The 13,741-nt window shown below is 41.9% G+C and overlaps 1 protein-coding gene across 1 annotated transcript in view; it reads left to right on the top strand.

The window, feature by feature from the left end:
- The window catches only part of BRCA1 (BRCA1 DNA repair associated), a 92,796-nt gene that overhangs the window by 56,155 nt on the left and 22,900 nt on the right, over positions 1-13,741 (top strand). Inside the window, exons 13-17 of the mRNA XM_017867636.1 lie at positions 582-708; positions 3,587-3,777; positions 7,034-7,344; positions 10,946-11,033; positions 11,504-11,526. Coding sequence (XP_017723125.1) covers positions 582-708; positions 3,587-3,777; positions 7,034-7,344; positions 10,946-11,033; positions 11,504-11,526 — 740 coding nt within the window. The remainder of the gene's footprint in view (positions 1-581; positions 709-3,586; positions 3,778-7,033; positions 7,345-10,945; positions 11,034-11,503; positions 11,527-13,741) is intronic.

The following is a 13,741-nucleotide window of genomic DNA, read 5'->3' as shown; positions in this document are numbered from 1 at the left end:
TTTTTTTTTTTTTTTTATTTTTTATTTTTTTTTTCAGTAATTGAAAATGAGAAGCAAAATGTCACCTGTTTTTTCTTTCTTGTCTGACCCTCATGTCTTGTTTACCCCCCACATGCAGCAGCTGAAACCCCCATTTCACACAGTCTTTAATGTGGAGGCAGTGGGGATGGAGAAAATAATGTACTTTGTGCTTTCCAGTACTCTTTCTTTCCTATTGTCTGAGAGGATTTGGGCATAATTTATTTGCTGCAGAGATAAAAATTTGTTATATATATATTTTTATCATTCAGGGCCAAGGAATATAAATTTTTTTTCAGCCTTGTCTCAGCTGGGTGTCTTTATTTACCCTGTCTTAAAGTGTTCCTTTTATTACCATTATTATTTTTTAATCATTGAATTCCATTTAGTGCTAGCATCTGTCTGTTGCATTACTTGTTTATAAAATTCTGCCTGATACACTTGTTTAAAAACCAATTTGTGTATCATAGTTGATGCTTTTGAAAAAAGTCAGTATTCTAACCTGAATTATCACTATCAGAACAAAGCAGTAAAGTAGATTTGTTTTCTCATTCCGTTTAAAGCAGTATTAACTTCACAGAAAAGTAGTGAATATCCTATAAGCCAGAATCCAGAAGGCTTTTCTGCTGACAAGTTCAAGGTATCTGCAGATAGTTCTACCAGTAAAAATAAAGAACCAGGAGTGGAAAGGTAAGAAACATCAGTGTAAAGATGCTGTGGTATCTGCCTCTTTATACTGAACTCTAATTGTTAATTTTTTTCACCATACTTTCTCCAGTTTTTTGTATACAGGCATTTATAAACTTTTATTGCTCTAGGATACTTCTTTTTCTTTTTCTTTTTTTTTTGAGACGGAGTCTCGCTCTGTCGCCTAGGCTGGAGCGCAGTGGCCGGATCTCAGCTCACTGCAAGCTCCGCCTCCCGGGTTTACACCATTCTCCTGCCTCAGCCTCCCGAGTAGCTGGGACTACAGGCGGCCGCCACCTCGCCCGGCTAGTTTTTTGTATTTTTTGTAGAGACGGGGTTTCACCAGGTTAACCAGGATGGTCTCGATCTCCTGACCTCGTGATCCACCCACCTCGGCCTCCCAAAGTGCTGGGATTACAGGCTTGAGCCACCGTGCCCGGCCAGGATACTTCTTTTTTATAGACTTTTTGAACCTATAACATAAGCTACAACATGAGAAATGTGCAGTTAGATAGATATGTCCCTTCTAAAGGTCAGAAAAAAATATAATGGAGGCCGGGCGAGGTGGCTCAAGCCTGTAATCCCAGCACTTTGGGAGGCCGAGACGGGCGGATCACAAGGTCAGGAGATGGAGACCATCCTGGCTAACACGGTGAAACCCCGTCTCTACTAAAATACAAAAAACTAGCAGGGCGAGGTGGCGGGCGCCTGTAGTCCCAGCTACTCCGGAGGCTGAGGCAGGAGAATGTCGTAAACCCGGGAGGCGGAGCTTTCAGTGAGCTGAGATCCGGCCACTGCACTCCAGCCCGGGCGACAGAGCAAGACTCTGTCTCAAAAAATATATATATATAATGGAGCTAAAACCTGAACAAGCTTGGAAGCTGATGGTAGACTTCTTCAAGGCAGCCCTTGCCGTAATTAAAATTCTTGTCTTTCTAGAAAAACTCTAGCTCTTGATTTACCACAGATAATAATATTATTATTATTGTTATTGTTATTTAACACAGGGTCTCCCTCAGTCACCTAGATTGCAGTGGCACAATCATGGCTCACTGCATCCTCTGTTTTTCAGGCTCACGCAATCCTCCCACCTTAGCCTCCTAAGTAGCTGGGTCCACAAGCATGCACCACCATGCCCATTAAGTTTTTGTATTTTTGGTAGAGATGGAGTTTTACCTTGTTGCCCAGGCTGGTCTCAAATTCCTGGACTCAAGTGGTCCACCCACCTTGCCCTCCCAAAGCCAGAAAACATTTGGAATATCTTTCAGAGATGTGTATTTACACCACTATTAATACAGGACTATATAGCAGTCCAGTACTGGACTATGTAGTCCAGTACCATTCTTTTCCTTACTGGAGGGCCAGGCATGGTGGTAGGTGCCTATAATCCCAGCTATACAGGAGGCTGAGGCAGGAGAATCGCTTGAACCTGGGAGGCAGAGGTTGCAGTGAGCCGAGACCGTGCCATTGCACTCCAGCCTGGGTGACAGAACAAGACTCCGTCTCCAAAAAAAAAAAAAAAGAGTAGTAATTCAGTTCTCACTCATCTTCAGTCCAGGGGGCCTAACCTTAGTATTTGACCCATAATAAGCACCCAATAATTTTTTAAATTAATTAACCTCTGAGGCCCTTTAAATCTATTGATAAGTATCTTATTTTGCAAAGTCCGAAGCACTTGGAAGACTAGAGGAACTATTTACTGGGTGTATATGCTTTTCTAACAATATTTTATAGCTGGCTTTTGTTTTTAGAATGAATTTGGACATTGAAAAGGCAGGCAATAGTGGCTGGGCACAGTGGCTCAAGCCTGTAATCCCAGCACTTTGGGAGGCCAAGTCTGGTGGATCACAAGGTCAGGAGATGGAGACCATCCCAATCAACATGGTGAAACCCCACCTCTACTAAAAATACAAAAATTAGGTGGGCGTGGTGGCATGCGCCTGTAGTCCCAGCTACTTGGGAGGCTGAGGCAGGATAATCACTTGAACCGGAGAGGCGAGAGGCAAGGTTGCAGTGAGCCGAGATTGAGCCACTGCACTCCAGCCTGGGTGACAGAGCTCGAGACTCCATCTCAAAAAAAAAAAAAAAGTAAAAGAAAAGGCAGGCAATAGGTATGATTCTGTAATTCTGCTAAAACTGAGTAGAAATAATGATTGTAGAGATGTCGACATTGATCAATGTTCTATCTTCATAAGACATCTGATTCTAACATATCCATTTAGACTCAAGTAGAATATTGTGTATAGAGTGAGTGGCAGTGAGTAATTTGGTAAAAATTTGCTGACCTACTTGCTTGCCTTTTTCTTTTTTCTTTTTTCTTTTCTTTTCTTTCTTTCTCTTTTCCTTCCTTCCTTCCTTCCTTTCTTTTTCTTTCTTTCTCTCTCTTCCTTTCTTTCTTTCTCTTCCTTTCTTTCTTTCTCTTCCTTTCTTTCTTTCTCTTTCTTTCTTCCTTTCTTCCTTTCTTTCTTGACAGAGTCTTGCTCTGTTACCCAGGCTGGAGTGCAGTAGCGTGATCTTGGGATCTCAGCTCACTGCAACCTCTGCCTCCCGGGTTCAAGCAATTTTCCTGCCTCAGTCTCCCGAGTAGCTGAGAATACAGGCGACAGCCACCACACCCAGCTACTGACCTGCTTTTAACAGCTAGGAGATATAATGCCTCAGACCAACCCAACCCCTCAGGGGAGATGTTATATGTCAACGCTGACATATTGGCAGGCAACATGAATCCAGACTTCTAGGCTGTCACGTGGGCTCTTTTTTGCCAGTCATTTCTGATCTCTCTGACATGAGCTGTTTCATTTAGGCTTTGACTGCCCAGGAAGTATGATTTTTCCTTTCACAATTGGTGGCGATGGTTTTCTCCTTCCATTTATCTTTCTAGGTCATCGCCTTCTAAATGCCAGTCGTTAGAGGATAGGTGGTATGTGCACAGTAGCTCTGGGAGTCTTCAGAATGGAAACTACCCATCCCAAGAGGAGCTCATTAAGGTTGTTGATATGGAGGAGCAACAACTGGAAAAGTCTGGGCCACACAATTTGATGGAACCATCTTACTTGCCAAGGCAAGATCTAGGTAATATTTCATCTGCTCTAATGGAACAAACACTTCGATTTTACTCTGAATCCTTTATAAAGATATTCTGGTTAACCAACTTTTAGATGTACTAGTCTATCATGGACACTTTTGTTATACTTAAGCCCATTTTAGAAAAATAGCTCAAGTGTCAATCAAGGTTTACTTGAAAATTGTTGAAACTGTTAATCCATCTATATTTTAATTAATGGTTTAACTAATGATTTTGAGGATATGGGAATCTTGGTGTACTCTAAATATATTATTTCAGGCCAGGCATCGTGGCTTATGCCTGTAATCCCAGTATTCCAGGAGGCCGAGACAGGTGGATCAACTGAGGTCAGTTAGAGACCAGCCTGGCCAACATGGTGAAACTCTGTCTCTACTAAAAATACAAAAAAATTAACTGGGTTTGCTAGTGCATGCCTGTAATCCTAGCTACTCTAGAGGCCGAGGCAGCAGAATCGCTTGAACCCGGGAGGCGGAGTTTGCAGTGAGCCAAGATCACGCCACTGCACTCTAGTCTGGTTGACAGAGCAAGATTCCATCTCAAAAATATATATATATTTTTTATTTCAACTGTTAGACAAGGGTCCTAAGGCCAAAGAATAAAGTTTTAGGCCAGTACTTTATTAGAAAATGAGTCAAATCCCAAAGCAAGCTCTTCTTTTATGAGTTAATTAATATAAATAATTGTATATTTTATGCCTTAAAAATCACTTTTAATGAATGGTGTTTTATGGCTTGTAAATCAGAGTTTTAATCAGTAAAGAAAGTTTTTAATTAATCCTCAAAAACACATTATCATAAAAGACACTGGCATCAAATGTGGTATTTGGCCATGTTCATTAGGGTCATTTTAGGAATCTCATATATTCCACTTAGCTATGCTTAATTCCTGATAGCATGGCATTTTCTGAAATGTTTCAAGGATGACATCTCTGCTGTTTTTAATTTGGTAATGATATCTGCTGATTTATTAAGTGAGAAAAGTAATGGTGTCATTACCTTGGATGAAGAAACAAAAATAAAGCATTTGCCACATTTGTCAACTTTTTTTTCCTTTCTTACAAAATTACTATATGCTTATTGCTCCCAAATTGGACAATATAGGGAATAAAGAAGATAATTTGGGGTGGGGTTGGAGACGGCATCTTGCTATGTTGCCTAGGCTCGTCTCTAACCTCTGGCCTCATGCAATCTTCCTGACTTGGCCTCCCGAAGTGCTGGGGTTACAGGCGTGAGCCACTTCACCAAGCTGAGATGCCACCTCGTAAAAGATAAAATAAGGACAGGTGCAGTGGTTCATGCCTGTAATCTCAGTACTTTGGGAGGCCAAGGTGGGAGGATTGTTCAAGGCCAAGAGTTCAAGACCATCCTGGGCAGTGTAGCAAGACGTGATTTCTACAAAGTTAAAAAAAAAAAAAAAAAAAAAAAAAAAACTAGCTCGGGCCAGGCATGGTGGCTCATGCCTGTAATCCCAGCACTTTGGGAGGCCAAGGCAGGCAGATGGCCTGAGGTCAGGAGTTTGAGACCAGTCTGACCAGCATGATGAAACCCCGTCTCTACTAAAAATACAAAAATGAGCCAGGTGTGGTGGCGCACGCCTGTAATCCCAGCACTTTGGGAGGCCAAGACAGGCAGATCACCTGAGGGCAGGGGTTCGAGACCAGCCTGACCAACATGGAGAAACCCCGTCTCTACTAAAAGTACAAAATTAGCCAGGCTTGGTGGCGCATGCCTGTAGTCCCAGCTACTCGGGAGGCTGAGGCAGGAGAATTACTTGAACCCCGGAGGCGGAGGTTGCAGTGAACCAAGGTCACACCATTGCACTCTAGCCTGGGCAACAAGAGCGAAACTCCATCTCAAAAAAAAAAAAAATTAGCTGGAAGGTGGCAAACACCTGTGGTCCCAGCTACTCAGGAGGCTGAGGCAGGAAGATCACTTGAGTCCAGGAGGTCAAGGCTGCAGGTGAGCCATGTTTGTGCCACTGCACTGCAGCCTGGGTGACAGACCGAGACCCTTCTCAAAAAAATAAAATTACCTGTACTCTTTTTTTTTGAGACGGAGTTTCACTCTTGTTGCCCAGGCTGGAATGCAATGGTATGATCTCGGCTCAGCGCAACCTCTGCCTCCTGGGTTCAAACAATTCTCCTGCTTCAACCTCCTGAGTAGCTGGGATTACAGGCATGCACCACGAAGCCCAGCTAGTTTTTTGTATTTTTAGTAAAGATGGGGTTTCTCCATGTTCATCAGACTGGTCTCGAACTCCTGACCTCAGGTGATCCACCCACCTCGGCCTCCCAAAGTGCTGAGATTACAGGCCTAAGCCACCGCACCAGGCCTGTACTCTTATTCTTTAATAATAAAATATTTCTGTGTTTCTTTAGTCATTTTACATAAACTTTTATTTTTAAAGTAATGTCATGATAAATAATATTGCTTAGGTATCTTCTTTAGTATATTAGTAACATTTCTGTTTTATTGTACATCAACATTTATATTCAAACTAATGGGTGAAGAGTATTCCATTGGACTAGGTATATCATAATTTAATCTATTATTGGACTTCTAGATTGCTTCTAAAATTACACTATTATAAGCAGTGTTACAGTGAACATTCCTATGACTAAACCTTTGCATACATCTTTTATCTGCCTAGGAGATATATATATATAGATATATATAGATACAGATATAGATATAGATGTTTTTTTTTTTTTGAGACAGAGTCTCGCTCTGTTGCCCAGGCTGGAGTGCAGTGGCCTGATCTCAGCTCACTGCAAGCTCCGCCTCCTGGGTTCACGCCATTCTCCTGCCTCAGCCTCCTGAGTAGCTGGGACTACAGGCTCCCGCCACCTCGCCCGGCTAGTTTTTTGTATTTTTTTTTTCTAGTAGAGACGGGGTTTCACCGTATTAGCCAGGATGGTCTCGATCTCCTGACCTCGTGATCCGCCCGTCTCGGCCTCCCAAAGTGCTGGGATTACAGGCTTGAGCCACCGCGCCCGGCTGAGGATATATTTCTAAAACTAGCATTGTTGACTGAAAGTGTAAACACATGTTAAGGTGTTTGCTACCTAATGCCATATTTCCTTTTTAGGAAATTAGGCTACTTTGGATTTCCACTAACACTGTATTCATGTACCCATTTTTCTCTTAACCTAACTTCATTGGTCTTTTAATTCTTAACGGAGACCAAAACTCTGTAATTCAACATTCATTGTTGTGTAAATTAAACTTCTCCCATTCCTTTCAGAGGGAACACCTTACCTGGAATCTGGAATCAGTCTCTTCTCTGATGACCCTGAATCTGATCCTTCTGAAGACAGAGCCCTAGAGTCAGCTCATGTTGGCAGCATACCATCTTCAACCTCTGCATTGAAAGTACCCCAGTGGCAAGTTGCAGAATCTGCCCAGAGTCCAGCTGCTGCTCATAATACTAATACTGCTGAGTATAATGCAATGGAAGAAAGTGTGAGCAGGGAGAAGCCAAAATTGACAGCTTCAACAGAAAGGGTCAACAAAAGAATGTCCTTGGTGGTGTCTGGCCTGACCCCAGAAGAATTTGTGAGTGTATCCATATGTATCTCCCTAATGACTAAGACTTAACAACATTCTGGAAACAGTTTTATGTAGGTACTGGCAATTGATAACCTAGAGGAAGATATCTAGGAAACAATCATAGTTCTGTGTAATTTAATTTCCATTACTAATTTCTGAAAATTTAGATCTAGATAAAGCTATAGTGTGGATTATTTTATATATATTTACTTGAGAAAATAATTATTAAATATTAGGAGAAAAGCTATACTTTGGGATGATATAGGACTTTTGAATTTGAATTTTCCTTTATATCTGTAAAAGCAAGTAGGTATAGCTTTATTCCCCAGAAGGCGTCTTTTTTCCCCCTTGGCTCACATGGGTGAATTTACCAGCATATTTAACTAAATTCAGACTGGTTCCAAACGTACTGCCAGACAGTAGCATTTCTCTACTGTTTGTTTTTATCCTGGCTTATAAGACAGTTACTCAATAGTCTGCCCTGCCACGTCTGCCCTGCAACATCCCTTGCTATTAGGATTTTGGCATCACCTTGGGTCCTTAATGCCAGGAATGGGAATTGCTTCACACTGTGGAAAAATACTCATTAAAATATTAAGACCAGTAAAACCTCGTTTCTTTTTGGGCTATTTGTGGATTTCAGACATCCTGAGAAGTTTACCACCCCTGTAATTAATTGTCATTGTCATCACTTCATAATAAAAATAATTTGTGGCCGGGCACGGTGGCTCAAGCCTGTAATCCAAGCACTTTGGGAGGCTGAGGCGGTCAGATCACCTGAGGTCGGGAGTTCAAGACCAGCCTGACCAACCTAGAGAAACCCCATCTTTACTAAAAGTACAAAATTAGCTGTGCGTGGTGGCCCATGCCTGTAATCCCAGCTACTCGGGAGGCTGAGGCAGGAGAATCGCTTGAACCCAGGAGGCAGAGGTTGCGTTGAGCCGAGATTGCGCCATTGCACTCCAGCCTGGGCAACAAGAGCGAAACTCTGTCTCAAAATAATAATAATAATAATAATAATAATTGCGTGAATATTTCTTTAAAACTATGATGAGATAACATACCAGATTATCAAATGGATTCAGTAGTGGGTGTGCCATTTATTGCACACTGAGAGATGACCAAATCATTCTGAAATATCTTTCTTAATATATCCTTGCTAGGATTTTTCATCCTAACTTCTCCATAGGTAGTGACTTAGCATAACATCTCTGGCCAGATGTATCCCACTACTGAAAGGGCAAAGTAAGCTGTGGCTGCCCTGGTAGATACACTGAGTAAGTGCACAGTGCTGGCTGTAAATGTTTTCATCTCATAATCCCATGCCCAGACCAGCAGTTTGCTCTGAAAGCTCTTACCTGTGTCTGTTTCAATGGCTCTTGATCATTTGCCTGCACATCCAGAATTCCTTACTTATTCATTGAAAATTAGCATTCTTTATCCCTTTGTTTTGCAAGTTCAGCTTTTTAAAGATGGCTAAAATGGTCTAATCTTTCTTGCCAAAGGCAATTCTGAGCTGCAGTTTAGACTACAACTGGCTTGGGTAGGTGTTGTCTTTAAATAAGCAAAGAGGAAAACTTTGAGCTCTATTCAGACTTGGTGAAGTGTGGTAAATTTATGATGAAAGCTACTGACTGTATTACACATGATTAATTCTGAAGCCCATATTAAGATGATCTTTTCATCAGTTCAGCATTGCTCTTCTTTTTTTTTTTTTTTTTTTTTTTTTTTTTTTTTGAGACGGAGTCTCGCTCTGTCGCCCAGGCTGGAGTGCAGTGGCCGGTTCTCAGCTCACTGCAAGCCCCGCCTCCCGGGTTTATGCCATTCTCCTGCCTCAGCCTCCGAGTAGCTGGGACTACAGGCGCCCGCCACCTCGCCCGGCTAGTTTTTTGTATTTTTTAGTAGAGACGGGGTTTCACCGTGTTAGCCAGGATGGTCTCGATCTCCTGACCTCGTGATCCGCCCATCTCGGCCTCCCAAAGTGCTGGGATTACAGGCTTGAGCCACCGCGCCCGGCAGCATTGCTCTTCTAACAGAACAGTTTCAAGGCTGGGATTTCAGCAATTAATCAGTTCAGAATTGCTAATGATCCTGGCAGAGGGTGGTGGCAAAAGGGGGGAGGATGTCATTAGCTTCTCTAGCCTGCATTTTTTCAGCGCCCTGTGGCAGTGTGGAGTAAGGCAACATGAAAGAAAGATGGCCTGACCTTCATGGCAGTATTGTACAGCACATAAATACTGGTGTGGGTGGCTTTGGCTATGGCTAGTAAATGATGGCCCTTGGTAAACAAAGTTATTTATCAGACAATACCTACCAGCTAGGTCAACTGTGCCCATAATGGATCTGGTTAATTTCTTTTGCTGCCTATTGATTTTTATTTGGTTGATAGATAATAGCTAGAGGACTCTAAATTTCTTTGGGGAAGAATATGAACCCCTTCTAAGCCTTCTCCTTACGAGAGAATTGATCGTTTTTGCACTGACTTTTAGTAACATCTTGATTTCAGTGTTTTGTAACTATCAGAGGGTTGAGTCTTGGTTTTAAGCCATATATGTCTGTAGCATAACTTTCTGTGTAGGGTAGTTATCTCTCAGCTTATAAAGTGTAGGCTGATAAATTTATAGTACAGTAGAGTGTCACTATGCAAAGAAACTGTCTTAGGGAATCAAATGATATCGGCTATTAAAGCAAAATATATATTTTTTATTTTTACTTTTTTTTTTTTTTTTTTAAAGACACGAGATCTCACAGTATTGCCCAGGCTGGTCTTGGTCTCAGACTCTTGGGTTCAAGAGTCCCACCTTAGCTTTGCAAAGTGCTGGGTTATAGGCATGAGCCACTGTGTCTGGCCCAATGTATATTTTTTTAAGTTTTAAGTTTGTGGTACATAGTAGGTGTATAATATTATTTTGAATCCTTAGTTGTAATTCTATGTCTGCTGATGTGTACATAATTTTTATTAAACTATTTGAGACTTCAAGTTTTGTTTTTGTTTTTTTTGCGGGGGGGACAGAGTCTTGCACTCTTGCCCAGGCTGGAGTGCAGTGGCGCCTTCTCAGCTCACTGCAAGCTCCGCCTCCCAGGTTCACTCCATTCTCCTGCCTCAGCCTCCCAAGTAGCTGGGACTACCACGCCCGGCTAATTTTTGGGACTACCACGCCCGGCTAATTTTTTGTATTTTCAATAGAGACCGGGTTTCACCGTGTTAGCCAGGATGATCTCCATCTCCTGACCTCATGATCTGCCCACCTCAGCCTCCCAAAGTGCTGGGATTACAGGCGTGAGCCACCGTGCCCGGCTGAGACTTCAGGTATCTTAGAATTTTTTTAAATGTACCCTTTCTGAGAAAAACAGAGACTTAAAGCTAGGATAACTGGTATTATTTGTTTTTTCTTTTTTTTTTTTTTTAATTTTACCTCCAGCCTGGGTAACAGAGCAAGACTCTGTTTCAAAAAAAAAAAAAATTCACCTTAAATAGTTCCAGGACACATGTGCAGAACGTGCAGGATTGTTACGTAGGTAAACGTATGCCATGGTGGGATAACTAGTATTCTGAGCTGTGTACTAGAGGTAACTCATGATAATGGAATATTTGATCTAATTTCAGATGCTCGTGTACAAGTTTGCCAGAAGATACCACATCGCTTTAACTAATCTAATTACTGAAGAGACTACTCATATTGTTATGAAAACAGGTATACCAAGAACCTTTACAGAATACTTTGCATTTGCTGCATAAAATCACATGAGGCCAGGCATGGTGGCTCACGCCTATAATCGCAACACTTTGGGAGGCCAAGGTGGGCAGATCACGAGGTCAGGAGATCGAGACCATCCTGGCCAGCATGGTGAAACAATGTCTCTACTAAAAAATAAGAAAATTAGCTGGGCATGGTGGCATGCACATGTAGTCCCAGCTACTCGTGAGGCTGAGTAACGCTTGAACCTGGGAGACGGAGGTTGCAGTGAGCCAAGATCATGCCACTGCGCTCCAGCCTGGCGACAGAGCAAGACTCCATCTCAAACAAAAAAAAAAAAACATGAAAAAGTAAGAATATTTGTTGAGCATAGCATGGATGATAGTCTTCTAATAGTCAATCAATTACTTTATGAAAGACAAATAATAGTTTTGCTGCTTCCTTACCCCCTTTTGTTTTGGCTTAAGGTTTGGAGTGTGGGCCGGCCATGGTGGCTCACACCTGTAATCCCAGCACTTTGGGAGGCCAAGGCAGGTGGATCACCTGAGGTCAGGAGTTCGAGATCAGCCTGGCCAACATGGTGAAACCCTGTCTCTACTAAAAATACAAAAATTAGCCGGGCGTGGTGGTATGCACCTGTAATCCTAGCTACTTGGGAGGCTGACGCAGAAGAATTGCTTTAACCCTGGAGACTGAGGTTACAGTGAGCTGAGATCGTGCCATTGCCCTCCAGCCTGGTGACAGAGTGAGACTCCGTCTCAACAACAAAACCTGTAGCAAAACCTGGAGACCCCAGTTTCATGTAACACCTAGTTTGAGTATGTTGAGAGTTTTTCAGGAAAAAAGTCTGATAACAGCTCCGAGATAGTTTTAACATATGAAAAAGCAAAAAAGGAAGGGGAAAGATCATTTGTTCTATACCTTTCTCTTTTAAGGTTTTAATTATAACTTGTGTGATACAGGAGACCTCTGGGGGTTTTTAGTTGACTATAAACTAAATCTGAGTAAACATTTCAGGGCTGCTAAAAACGCATATTTGAAACTGGGCCATATTAACACAAGCATAGGGTCTGGAGCAAGTGAAGTACAGATCCAGAGCCCCACCGTATTCTCCATTGGAGTGACTGCCTGAAAGCTGATGTCTGTTTTAAGCACCGTGCTTGGTTTTTAACATGATCACTGACAAACTCGGGAGTGTTTATTCAGAGTTAAATCGTAAAGATGCCGTAAAGTAACTTGAAATAATGTCTTTTGAAGAAGAAATGAGAAGATTTAAGGAAATAAGACACTGTCTTCAAGTATCTGAAGAACCGTTATCCGGAAGAGAACTGTTATCTGGAACAGGAGTAAGACTGACTCTTGGGGCTCCAGAAAGCAGACGAGTGCATGGAGGATGCAGAAGATGTAGACTGTGTGGCTCAAGTCTAAAATGTTTCTAACAAAATTGGTTCTCTGGATGTGTTCCAGTCCACTCGATGATGATTCTCTTTTTTTTTTTTTTTTTTTTTTTTTTGAAGTGGAGTTTCACTCTTCTTTCCAAGTCTGCCAGAGTGCAATGGCACGTTCTTGGCTCGCTGCAACCTCCCCCTCCTAAGTTCAAGCGCATCTCCTGTCTCAGCCTCCTGAGTAGCTGGGATTACAGGCATGTACCACCACACCTAATTTTGTATTTTTAGTAGAGACAGGGTTTTTCCATGTTGGTCAGGCTGGTCTTGAACTCCCAACCTCAGGTGATCCACTTGCCTCGACCTCCCAAAGTGCTGGAGTTACAGGTGTGAGCCATCGTGCCCAGCCCATGATGATTCTTTTCACAGAGATACAGGCACTTGAGGAGATGATGTAAACCCCTTGGATACATTACCATAGAACTTCTATGATCTTAGGTTTCTACTTACTCATGAAAATTATACCACAGGGTCAGAGGATAGTGCTCATTGGAGCCAGGTGCCAGAACAAGTTATTACAAACTACTATTTTAGAGAAAAATGTCATTAAAGTTTAATATACCTTAAGCTATAGGTTTGCATCAAAGCTAATGAAAGGTAAAAAGAAAAGGCCAGGCACAGTGGCTCACGCCTGTAATCCCAGAACTTTGGGAGGCCGAAGCCGGCAGATCACGAGGTCAGGAGATTGAGACCATCCTGGCTAACACAGTGAAACCCCATCTCTACTAAAAATACAAAAAATTAGCCAGGCGTGGTGGCAGGTGCCTGTAGTCCCAGCTACTTGGGAGGTTGAGGCAGGAGAATGCCTTGAACCTGGGAGGTGTAGCTTGCAGTAAGGCGAGATGACACCACTGTACTCCAGCCTGGGCAACAGAGCAAGACTCTGTCTCAAAAAAAAAAAGTGCAAATCAAATCTAAAGTAGTTCAGTCTTTAAACTCAAACCTAATACATTTGCTACTTTTGAACTAAAACTGAACTAAAATGTTTAAGTTTAATACATATTATTAAATCAGCTTTTGTAGCAGTTAAACAAAAAACTTCAAAAATTATAAGGAATTCTGTGAAGGAGCATGGCTGCTGCTACTGCTTGCAGATAGCCTGTTGTGTTTAGGATTTAGTTAAATACATTTCTCCTCTTTAAAACTAAATGATCTTTCTTTAGTTTGCTTAGTTCTTCAGAAGGGCCTTTAAAACACTGGGAAATAAACAAGTGATTCTTTAGCTACTGCTTTCTGAAATACTTTTTTTTTTTTTTTTTT

The sequence above is a fragment of the Rhinopithecus bieti genome, unplaced genomic scaffold, assembly GCF_001698545.2.
Source record: "Rhinopithecus bieti isolate Rb0 unplaced genomic scaffold, ASM169854v2 scaffold_4544, whole genome shotgun sequence".
Classification (NCBI taxonomy): Eukaryota; Metazoa; Chordata; class Mammalia; order Primates; family Cercopithecidae; genus Rhinopithecus; species Rhinopithecus bieti.
The sequence above is the reverse complement of the archived record's forward strand: the minus strand, read 5'-3'. Positions and strand labels throughout refer to the sequence as shown.